Source organism: Callorhinchus milii, unplaced genomic scaffold, assembly GCF_018977255.1.
Source record: "Callorhinchus milii isolate IMCB2004 unplaced genomic scaffold, IMCB_Cmil_1.0 Scaffold7, whole genome shotgun sequence".
Taxonomy (NCBI): domain Eukaryota; kingdom Metazoa; phylum Chordata; class Chondrichthyes; order Chimaeriformes; family Callorhinchidae; genus Callorhinchus; species Callorhinchus milii.
This window is the reverse complement of record NW_024704748.1, coordinates 16,050,492-16,063,082: the sequence shown is the minus strand read 5'-3', so window position 1 is coordinate 16,063,082 and position 12,591 is coordinate 16,050,492. Positions and strand designations below refer to the sequence as shown.

The following is a 12,591-nucleotide window of genomic DNA, read 5'->3' as shown; positions in this document are numbered from 1 at the left end:
ATTTTCACTCAAACTGTAGGTTGTCACGGTAGAAAGAATATCACCCTATCAGTTTGATTTGCATTCAAACCAAAACCCATTGTATTGTAGCCAATGAGCTTAAATATATAATAATAATAATTTAAAGATATGCTGAACTAATTGACAGGAAAGTAACGTGTTTAATAATTAATGTCAGTGACAGTGTAATCATCGATTTACTCAAACCCAGGATTCATAGTCCATCAAATAGACAAAGAATCAATTCATTCCAGGTTTTGCCTAGAGGCAGTTGTATGACGAAGAACTGGACTATTCTTTCAAATTGTGCTCACTAAGATTCTGGCAAACAACATTACTAGTGGAGAGAGAGAGAATTAACCTAACTTAAGGGAACCCTTTTCCATTTTTAAACTGCATCAGACTTCATCTTCATTTCTTTCAAATAATAGTCAGTATAACAGACATTCTAATGCACAACTTGCAGTATTGTAGAAATCATACTATCCAAAAAAATTAGCTTCAATTTATTTTTTAGATTTTCGTTCAAAGTAAACAATGTAATCACTAGATTACCTACATTTAAAGCAAGGTAACCAGCTGTCTGTTCTGTTCAGGCTCTTTCTATTCAACTGAAAATGTTCCTCCTTCTACAGTGCAGTTTAATGCAGTTTAATTGAAATATAAGACATTTGTATTCAGTATTTTAAAGTTAGTGCAACAAACCGTACCATAGTTACTTTGGGAATTTGCTAGAAATCCCACTAGTCATGATACGAATAATCTTTTACTACTGACTGATTTACATCCAGGTCATTACAGATTTATAAACTGCCATCTGCTAATCTTTTCTTGTCTTGTTCTGCTCCACCCTGGCAATTTTTTTCCCGTATTTTGAGCAAAACTTTCGTCCAAACCAAAATGCCATAAATTGCAATAATAAACCGTTTCAAGAAACTTCAAATGTTCTAAATATCAAGACAGTAGCTAGTCGTTGCATCAGTCAGGTCTGCGGGAGCTGTCCTTTAGAATCAGTTCCTTGGTGAGTTAAAAGTGGACCAGGTAAAAACAAATAGTTGCCAAGTCTAGGCTGATAAAATCTTTTACCATGCAGGGTATCCTGCAATGGAATATTTTAGTAATAGGGTCTGTCTAACTCTAAAAGCTATAGTTTGAGGGTTTGGACACATGCATCTTTGGTTTAGGAAGGCGAGAATATCTGATGGAAGTTGCAATTTTCTCTATCTGGGATTCACGCTGCTTTCCAGGGCGGTCGTTTCGGGATGACTGGGGTTTCTGTGGCTTGTTTATTGGTAGAAACTGAAAGTGGGGCTCATTCTGGTGACCAGTTGCCTCAGCATGTTGAATCTCTCTGATTGGTGATCCAGACTCAATTGAGGACTCTGCAGTCTTAGTCTTTAGAAGTGATAAATACAATGATGGTGGTAGTTTAGAGGTTCTCTTTTGTTCATTGTTTTGGTTTGATAGGTTTAAGGGTATTTTTAGCTGAGATTGATGTCCCTTTTCTTTTGGGGCATGTCCGGTTGGTTGAACTGGACATTTTGTAGGTAAAGGACCTGTTTGAGTGACTGGAGCAGCATTCTTTCTAGCTTTTAAGGATGAAGGGGACTGCAATCGTGAAGACCGGTTCTGGGATGTGAAATTTAAATCCTTAGAAGGTTGACATGGTTTGAAGGAAAATTTGGGCTGATAGTCTTTATTTATGGTTTCTTCTGCGAATTCTAAAGGCCCAGCAATACAGATCTGTTGCAAAGAAGCCTGATTAGGACCATGTTCCTTAGATGAAAAGTTAGGCAGAATATTTAGACTTTGCCTGGCTGTATTGTGCACTTTGCTCTTTGGAAGCTTGTCATCAGAATCTTCAATCTTCAACTGTGTGGTTAACAGGAAGCTAAGCTTGTCTGAATCCATCTGTGGGGAATCAGTAACTTTTGCATTTTGATTGGTTTGGCAGTTTTCGTATGAAGCTTGCTCCGTACACCTACTGGGGTCCTCGATATGCACTGTTTTTGCTACTTTTTCCGCGTGGATGTCCCTGGAGCTGAGTATGTGGCTGGAAGGCTGTAGTACTGGAGGCTGTAGGAAAAAGAAAAAGCATGTTAGAGCACTATTATACATGAAATGTTTTCTAAGACCAAATCTGCCCAATCACCAAGGCAGCCTACTTTATTTTGTTTCTAAAGACCATGCATGAATACAATCTAAAGGAAGGTATGGGTACTGGATGGAAGTAGCATAATCATTTGATTGAGAAACAAAAGCATTTTGAAGCAAATCACAGAGGAACATTTAAAACTGTTGCGCTTGTTTTGAAGATGAAGCATACAAGATGGATGGTGGAAGTATTTTTTAAAAAACTGGTAATATGCATATTTTCTGACTAGCTGTAATGTCTACCATAAGTTAACATGTCTGGGATTATTTTTTCCTGTGAATTTCTCTCCTTTCCTGGAGGAATTTTGCCTTCTTTTTCCGTATGGCTTTAATAGAGCAACTATGTTAAATGCCTCATTTCCTGTTACAATGTTTGCCAGTTTATTGCTCAGAAGTGAACTTTGGCAATCAACTGCTATCCCCCCAAGCTCCCTTTTCCCTTTTTTTTGCTGGAATGTTCTCCCTCCTATCCTTACCCAGCTTGTGCAGTGAGCACCTTGTGAGACTTTAACCTGTACCTAAACTCATCCTGCTTTATTCTCTCTAATTTCTCTGCTCTGTATCCTCAGTAAACTCTTCCACGCAATCAACCTTTTTGTTACACAAGGTTTTGCCACTTCTCTGCTTGCCTCATGCAAGAATGTTCCATACAAATTGCCTGGCCATCGACCACCATAAATAGATTAGCCAGGTTTGGTAGTAATACATTTATATCCTCGAGTTAACATTTGAATATCTGTGGCAATGACATTTATGCAGAAATAAACTTAAACGGTGATTTAAAATGCTGTGATACAAACTACTAAAATACCATCCAGTGAGATATGCAATATCTTAGCAATAATAGGCATAGATATCTTCTGATACCTAAACAGAGAGTAAAGATGAATGAAACATTTAAAGGTCAGTTCTGGTAGTCCTTTAGCCCACCCTCATTTTGTATAACTGGTCCACACAGCCTTTCATTCAAACATATCCTAAAAGGTCAGTTACACTGTTTGAGACAGTTTGCCAAACAAGCTGTTTATATCGGACTTTTCACCAATTATCCATTATAGATTCATTACTGTATAAGTTAGAGTGCACTCAACCATGTTCATCTCACAGGCTTTAACCACATCAAACACTTCTAACATTCAGTAAAAGCTACACCATGGTAACAATCGAATAGCTCAGCTGACATCATAAACTGCAAGAGCAAGGCTGCTCGATTCACATTGCAGTTAAGTATAGATTCATTTCTGTTTTCCCATCAAATGAAAGCTAAAAGTGCAGAATAAATCAGGTTTAAAACACATCAATTCAATTCAGAGTACTCCTCCCCAAACCACCGCAGGAGGTGGTTTTAGTAATCAAATAAATGCATGGACAAATGTATAAATCACTTTTTTTTAACTGCAGTGCATTTTTTAAAAATCAGGCTTTTTATAATTATAAAATTAAACAATGTTGGGTGTCAATCAATGGATATTTCAGTTCATTTAGTTGTGCATATGGGCAGCATGCCATCAAAGGAGGTCCCATAGTGTGATTTAAAACAACCCAAACTTAGAAGTTTTTTTTAAAAAAAAATCCTTTTTTTAGTGTGATAATATGCAAAGTTGACCCATACAGTATATCTTTTAGAATCAACAATTCCAACGATCAGGATGATTTAAGATCACATATTTATATTATATTGGATGATTTAGATATTTAGATTTAAGTATGCTTTTTAAAAAAACAGCATCATTAACTTTAAAATCTTCATTTCATTTTTTTTAATTTACAGCACTTTGGTAACTATGTAATTGTAACTGTGTACATTAATCCCTTCAGTCACATAGGCAATCTCCCTACATCTGTAGAAATGACTGTTTAAAAGGTGAAAATCTACAACGAATAATTCTTCCAAAAAAATTTTAGGGAGGATTTTTTTAATAAAGGAATACAGTACGTATAGGGAGGAAGTTTTGCTTAAACACAGTACTTGGAGTCTGGCTCCTGCACTTGGGTGCTTTAGTGAGTTACATTACTGGGACCTCTGTAAGTCCTACGTGGCCATTCCTTATGTGATAGTTAATGTTGGTAAGCTATTTGGCCATGAGAGAACGACTGCAGACTCCAGCCTAATCATCACCTGACATGGATGGATACAATTGGCATCATTGGGAATGAATGGGAACTTGGCTGATTTTAAAGATTCTTTTCAATGGAAATGAATGATTTTCATGGAGATGAATTTCATACTTGTAATTTGGAATACTTATAAACACATGTAACTGTTATTGGGTACAGTAACAACCTAGAAATTCTGCAAATGATATGCACAATTCTATTCATTTAAAACCATTAGAAAGTTAGAAATAATAACTGCAGGTTAATAATAATAGATTAATATGTTTAATTAGCTGAAAGTTTGTTATGGTAGTTTTTTTGGTAGGCTTTGTGCCAATGCACAATTTTAACACATCACACAGAGGTTGGATCACAGAGGATACAAACGTAAATTAACATTTACATACTGAAATTACACCAAGAGATAGCTGCATTCCATCTATCCTGAACCCATCTCTGTAAATTAACAGGCAGTTGAGTTCAACTGTTGGACGGACAAAGGCTCCATGCACTGAGAAATTAATGAAGAATTTATGTTTCAAGTGTATTGTGCTTTCAAATTAATGTTTCAAGAAAAAATAAATTTAACATTCAAAACCCTGTTTTAATGAACAAATATTTCTGTAATTTATTTTCTAAAAATCTTCTAAGTGTATTCTACCTGAAAGTATATCATTTACATCCCATGTATATACTGGAGGGCAATAATAAATGTACAATTGTTTCACCACTTGTGTATCCATTTCAAGTGTATCGTGCTTTCAAATTAAATTTTGTAGGTTTTATATTGATCTGCATTGCTTCTAGAGAAACTAAGGTTTCTTAGTTTCTTTAGTTTGTATTTAGGCTGGTGAAAATTGACCTTTTTTTTGTTGGATAACATTATCGATGTTTTAAAAATCAAAACTTTTTTTATCAGTGACAAATGGGTCTATCAGATCAATAGTGACATCATTTGCTGCACCATAATGTCACTTCCTGGGCGCTCAATATGTGGCTTCTCATAAGAAGCACCACTGATGCCAAAATAATTTCTTCCAAATGTTTCCTTCTTTGGAGGATATAATTTGAAAGGTCATGGATATAAGCTAAAAACTATGATTTTCTGGTCACTAGTATTTTGTATTTGACGTTTGAGCAGTGTTTCTTGAAAACATATTTATCTTTGTTAATTTTATGAAATCAATCTTGTAAAATAGAAATGATTTTGATGCACTTATGACATTTTTGTGTCACCAGCAGATTCCTGAAAAACGCCACATTTTCAAAGATCATAAACTCATGGAATGCTCCAAATCTACTGGAATTGTCCTCATTATTCTGATGTATCCCAATCCCAAATCTTAACTATGACTTGAAATTATCCTCTGTGCTCCTCCTAGTGATGTATAATTGCTCAGTAAGCACAAGAATGCATGAATAAGTCAGGTAGGAATTTTCAATACTCTGTTATATCTAAACTCACTGTCCATATATACTATACAAGATAATGAACACAGATCAGTGAATGAGGGAAGTGACTCAATTGAATAGGTGTTTCAGATATCAACTGTGAGGGGAAAATGTTAGTAGATTAATTACCTGAACAAACCATAAGTAGCGTAGGAACATAGGAAAATAGCAGGCGGCCATTAAGCCCTTCAAGCCTGTTCCACCAATTTATTTGTTCTTGGCAGATCTTTTAATCCCATTGCCTTGTCCTTTCAACATATAGCCCTTAATGTCTCTGCTACTTATCTCTCTTCTAAATAGCTCTATTGATTCCTCCTTTACAGCTTTCTGGGGCAAAACATTCCACATCTTCATAACCCTCTGTCTGAACAAATGTTAGCTAACCTAAGTTCTAACTGTCTTAGTTCTAATTTTAAAGTTCTGCCCCTAGTAATGAATCCCTCTCACCAGACCGAAGAGTCATCCACCATCTAACCTGTTAATTCCTATCATTATTTTAATAGATCAATCAAATAGCAGGGGTTGCTGTAGACCAAAATATATTGCTTCATGCAATGGAGCTTGCAGTGTGATTGGGTTCACAAGAAATCTTAGACTTGGCTACTTTGTTTTCATATTTATAGGTATATTTGCATGCTTGTATTTTGCACATGAAAAGCACATACCATTTGTTCAAAGCTTTATCATACATTGAGATAATTCAGCTGTGTAAACTTAGCAATACATGCAGGATTTTTTCACACATGCAACATGCAGGCAGCAGTGCGATATTATTTGACTGTACTGTACCACGCTTTATCATAGAAGTAATGGACAACATCCTCAAATCCTTGCATCAGGTAATGGATAGGGAGAGACAAAGAAGACAAGGAAATGGACAGTGACTTCACAAACAAACCAATGAATTGCATCAATTAATTCAGAGCACTGGAATAACATTTTAATTTATATAAAAAAGTCATTAACTTTAACCTATATAATTTCCATTTTCTAATGGAAGATATTCCATAAAGATTTTCTTAAAAAGCATAATGTAATCTTTAGTCAGCCTGTAGGAGCTTCATTCTTTAATGCACTGTTGAGCACATTGAGCTCTTCTAGCAAATGAACTATTCAAAGAGCTGCGGAAAATGTTAGGAGTAACATTTATGATCAAAAAGAGTGAGATACATCGGAAGCCGATTTAAACATATTAACCTGTGTTTAATTTAGGAGTGAGATACATCCAAATTGATTATATTTTATTCTAAAAGAAGGGAGGCTTGGCAGTTCTGTAATTAGTACCCAGAGATGCTCTTTGTGAGGTTCTGTTCAGCACACAGGGCCTCCCTCCTAGGAACTGTATATCTTTTAGTATATTTCCCTTTTCCTAATGCAATAGCCACTCCATTCAGAAAATTTGCAGCATGATGCTAATTAAGACAATGTACAATTCATTAAGCTCTGATATATTTGACTGCAAATAAACACACATGGCTCTGCACTATTGATCAGATTATTTTCAAGGTACAAGTCCAAAGAACACAGAAACTGCCCCAAAATACTTAATAACTAATAACTTAATAATTAATAACAGTAAACAGTTGCATTTGGTATAACACCTTGCATGTCGGGAGGATGTCTCAAAGCGCTTCACAGGATTAACTGAAAAGTTTAGTGATTGTGTATTTTGTAGGTGAACGTGGCAGTCAATTTGTGCACTGCGGTGGTCCACAAACAGCCGTAATGGGAATGACCACTTTCTTCTCATATTGCCTCTCTGGGCTACACATCACTTGCGACTGATAAGGGATGGCAGATAATCTACTCCCACGCTTTCTTCAAATGCACTCTTGATGCAACTACAAAGAGGTGGCAGCTCAACCTCCATCCTTGTCCTCAACTCCCCTTGGCTGATTAGAAAGTCATAAAGTGCCATCGCTTTTCATATTGTAAAGCCCCGCAATTTAAATTCTATGGTAATAGTTAATCATTTCCAGTTGTTCTTTTATTTATTTCATCAACCTCCTCAACCAATGAAAGGTATCATAAGGGATCCATCTCTATAAACTGCTTATGCACAAGGATTGCACTTTTGAAAAATGTTCAAAGGTAATATAATTTACAAAGAAACTTTCAGCCTCTTTTTTAATACTCTGCCGACCTTTCTAATAACCTGGAATCTTCAGAATTAACAAGGGTCTTTCTGAGAGTAGTCATAATAATAATAATAATAATAATGATATAGTGCCTTATCACATCTTCTAGACGTCTCAAAGTGCTTCACAAAATATACTTTAGTGAATTGACTGTATGTTTTGTGGGCGAAACATGGCAGCCAATTGTGCACAGAATCCAATTTCATTACGATGTCTTTTACCCCAGCTGCTTTTGATTATATAAAAGCAGCATGAAGGCGAGAGGGGAAAATCCTTGGGCTTCACAAATGAAATATTACTCCCAAAATATAAATATTTTATAGTTCATACTGCAGATGTGCTGATGATAGATTAATTATTTTGACTGCCCACTGCTTCTCAGCTGTCAAAGCCAGTACATTGTAATAAAAGCCCCCTGCTAAAACGTTGACATAAAGTAGTTTGAATTTATTACTCATTGGAAATAAGAAGCTGTGGATTACCATAAATTACTGTTTTTTTCAATGCAGGTCACTGCAGTGTTTTTTTCCCCTAATACATTTGGTCAGAAACTTAACCCATATAATGTCAGTCAATACCATAAAACATGTGACTGCAAGTTCTTTTTTTGAAGAAAATATTTACCAGGTCTGCCTGGCTGGAGAACAACGTTCTTTAAAATGTTCTAAGTGAAATTTATTTACAGTATATACTTTACAAACTCCTACTCAATTCGGTATGACCCACATACATCTCACTGTCTGTTCTTGTGCATGTGCTTTGAACATTTGATAAACACTAACAATATATTTGCCACATTATTTTGTATTATTGATATACCTTGCAATGCCTGTTCTTGCACAAAACCTTAAACAATTAAGCTATAATGAGAGGAATTGATGCTCATCAACACAATAATATGTCTCAGTAATAAAAGTACTGTTGCTTTGTATAGCAGCTTCCAAAAAAAGTATTTATTTAAAAACAAATGCAGCTTCCATATAAATACCATACTACGGTACTACAAAATTAATGTGAAGTAGCTGTGTCAAGTTTTCACCTAGGTTTTCGATAAATTGGGGTGTAAAAGTATGGTATCTTTTTCAAGATACAAATTATATAAATTATTGTAACATTTCAGCAAATTTAAGCTATAATCCAAGGCATCAATAACTCAAAATGTTTCAATCTCTAGAGTTTGGAACAAATCAGATTGTGGTTAGAGCTAATGCCTATATCGTCTACCAAGACAAGCAGGCAAGAGAATTCTGATTATGCACATCAAATACTGTAGTACTTAATTATTTCACTGGAGGCAACATAGGGAAACATGGCTCATTGTATCTTAGACCAGATTTCATTTGTTATTGTGACAATATCACAATTTAGCACATCACCATGTTTTCAGAATAAACTTTAAAATGGAAAATATGTTCACATAATACTGTTTGGAATGTTTACCACTTTTAACTGAGGTTAACATTGCTTTTTCCCTAACAATTAGTTCAGAACAAGAACGATTCTATATCTTGCTTCAGAATTTGCCTGTATTAGTTTGCACTGCATGTAGCCATAAAACACATGTAATATCTAAATGCAAATTGATTGGGTGCTCAGTATCTACCCAATTCAACTTCAGCTTCGAAGTGGACACCAAGAGATGCCCTTCATCTAATTTGCGAAACATACACGTGGTGAGCTTTGTTGCATTTTGCTAAGCAGGATTCCCAATATTCTAAAGTGGGGAGGTGACATCATGCGGCATTCTAGTGAGGGAAGTTGCCATTAATAAATCTGTCACTTACTTTCTTTTCACTACAAGCAAACCACATGTCCACCCTTCACAGAATGGCATTGTCAACACAAGCAGATTGTGTGTCCATCTCTCACGAGAATCACGTTCATTAAAAGCATACTACTAATAATACATACTAATAATACATACATACTAATACTAATAATAATCCCTCCAAAAACAATAATACATTGGTCATTTTCAATCCACGACTGTTTGTGGGACATTGGTGTGCGCAATTGGCTGCCGCATTCGCCAACAAATATACAGTCATTTCACTTTACAGTGTGTTCTGTGAAGCGCTTTGGGACGTCCTCCCGACGTGAAAAGCGCTATATCAAATGCAAGGATTATTATTATTACTTTGCAATGTTCTCAAAGTGTATTTCCCATTGCCAAGCATGCTGAATGTCACTCTTACAGTTACTCACTCACCACTTCACAATCAAAAGTGTGACCTCCCATTACAAGTGTGCATGTGTCAGCCAGAATGGCTTCTGCTTACAATCCCACAAACAACCAATCAATCACAGAGCAACATTTGCACTTGAAACGCACACCTGCCAATCATCCCAGTGTGACTTCCAACTACATTTGTAGGTCACAATTACAGGTCGACAATCCCACTGCAAGCTCACACCTGTCAATCACGCTATGACTTTCTTCAACAAACACACCGTCTCCCAGTGGCAATGGGCTGGTGATTCTGAATTCTCTTTTAGCAGATGCAACATAAAAGCCTACATTTTGAAAATTACAAAGGGTATTTAGCATTCATTCACTGTAATATGTCTGCAACATTTTAGATGTTTTTGTCAACTGCCGTGTATCTTAAAATTCTTAAAAGCCCTTCATTACAAAGAAACTGCAATGGAAGCAATTATTTTGATAGTTCAACGCGAAATACTACAAATGCTGGAAACCTAAAAACAAAAACAGAAGTTGTTGGAAACGCTCAGCAGGTCAAGCAGCATCTATGGAGAAAGGAAAGTGAGTCAACGTTTCGGGTCCACGACCTGACGCATTCTGACGGAGGGTCGGGGACCCGAAACATTGACTCACTTTCCTTTCTCCATAGATGCTGCCTGATCTTCTGAGTTTTCCCAGCAACTTCTGTTTTTATTTTGATAGCCTGTTCTTTTCCTGATATGCTGATCTAAGCTTGGCTAATCCAACCTTCCCTCCCAAAACATCACTTTTACAAGTTTCAGCGTAGAATTTCAATGAAAGCTTTCAGAATGTGAGGAGTTTTTTTGTTCAGCAGCTTGGACAAATACAAAACTGAACCAAGAATCCTAGGGCTGGTTAACCATGGTTGGGTTTGGCTGCAACTAAAATTATGGCACTTGTACAATGAGCAGAGGTTGCAAAATACCATTTTCTACCATTCAAACAATTGATATGCAACGGTATATTTCCCTTCATGCTATTTCTACCTACATCGAGCCAAAACAACACAGATAGGCTACTTCATTTTGAGGATATGAAATCCACTATTTTTCCCTAAAACTATGCAAACTAAGGGAACTGACCCTGGAATATTCTGCTTTATGGCAACAAGGTAAGCCACTATTAAGAAACATACAATTTATAAAGTCCTTAATTGGTGATCATGGGGCAGAGTATGCTTAAGGTTTCTTTGTTTGAAAGAAATCTTGTTATGCTATCAAAGTGAGGCATGTTAATGGTGACATTTGAATATTCTTTCTACAACGAGCATTTCTGAGTCTGATATATGTGCAAAAATGTAACTACTTTCTTTCTCTATATAGTAGATGGGCTCATGAAGAAATACTTTAAACTAGGATTTTCACGTTGACTTCATGGCAATAGTAGCATAAATTTACAACAAAATTCCTAGTATATGGCAACAGAAAATCACTTAGAATTGGCCTTCAGACACTATCCAAATTAGTAGCTCAACACTGCAGTAGTTGTTGTGCAGACTCGTTACACTGGAGCCAGAGCAGCACTCCAAAACTCAACATGCATCATGCTGGCCCATCAAAGTGAATCTAGCTGCTTAGTGGCACAACTCCAACTCCCCAGGGATGGTACTTGCAAGTAAATTAAGTGTGTGCAGCTGAGTGAAGCAGCAGACAGACATGTGGTGCTTTGGTTACCAAAACATAGAATGCCACAGTACAAGTGTAAATTATCTGTAAATGCAAATAGAAATGTATAAAATTATAGAATTTATACAACACAGGAGGCTATTTGGTTCTGTGTCTGTGCCAGCTCCCTGAATGAGCTATCCACTTGGTCTCACTTCCCTGTTCTTTCCCCATACTCCTTAATGTGTCTCCTTTATAAATATTTGGCTAACTACCTCTTTAAAGCTCTTATAGATTATGTTTCAACGTTGCTTTTTAGGAGGATATTCCATACCCTAATAACTTTGTGTATTTTTTGTTAATTTAAATTAGTGTTGTGTAGCTACAGCTTTCCTGAACAGTTCCTAGTTTCTCCCTACTCGTCCTATCAAAATTTTGAACACCTCCATCATAAGGCTGTCTATAGCTGTCTCTTTCTGTCTGTCTGTGTTTGTTTGTAACTCTCTGTGTCTGTATCTCTCTCTCTCTCTTGTTGCCAGTTTGAAAGTGATTAACAGGTTCTGCTAACCTGCACTTCGTTTTGCTGTTTTTCCCACCAGGTCAGACCAGACCTGGACTCCAGACACACAATGTGCCTATGTTCGTGCGCCAGATGAAATCACTCCCCAGGCCTGATGTGGCCCACGGGCCACCAATTGGATCATTCTGGATAAGGTATTACAATCAAACAACATCTAAACACTTCATAGATCGGTGACTTAGGTATGTTATGTGGCATCATCCGCAGACACGGGGTCAACTTCCACACGTATGTGGATGACACCCAACTTTACCTCTCTGTCTCCACCCTTGACTGCAGGACCACTGCTATGCTGACAGAATGTCTATCAGACATCAAATCCTGGATGAGAGCTAACTTTCT

The 12,591-nt window shown here is 36.5% G+C and overlaps 1 protein-coding gene across 1 annotated transcript in view; it reads right to left on the bottom strand.

The window, feature by feature from the left end:
- Positions 1-260: 260 nt before the first annotated feature.
- The window catches only part of LOC103181162 (serine-rich coiled-coil domain-containing protein 2), a 164,084-nt gene continuing 151,753 nt past the window's right edge, over positions 261-12,591 (bottom strand). Inside the window, exon 10 of the mRNA XM_042336760.1 lies at positions 261-2,076. Coding sequence (XP_042192694.1) covers positions 1,138-2,076 — 939 coding nt within the window. The 3' untranslated portion in view covers positions 261-1,137. The remainder of the gene's footprint in view (positions 2,077-12,591) is intronic.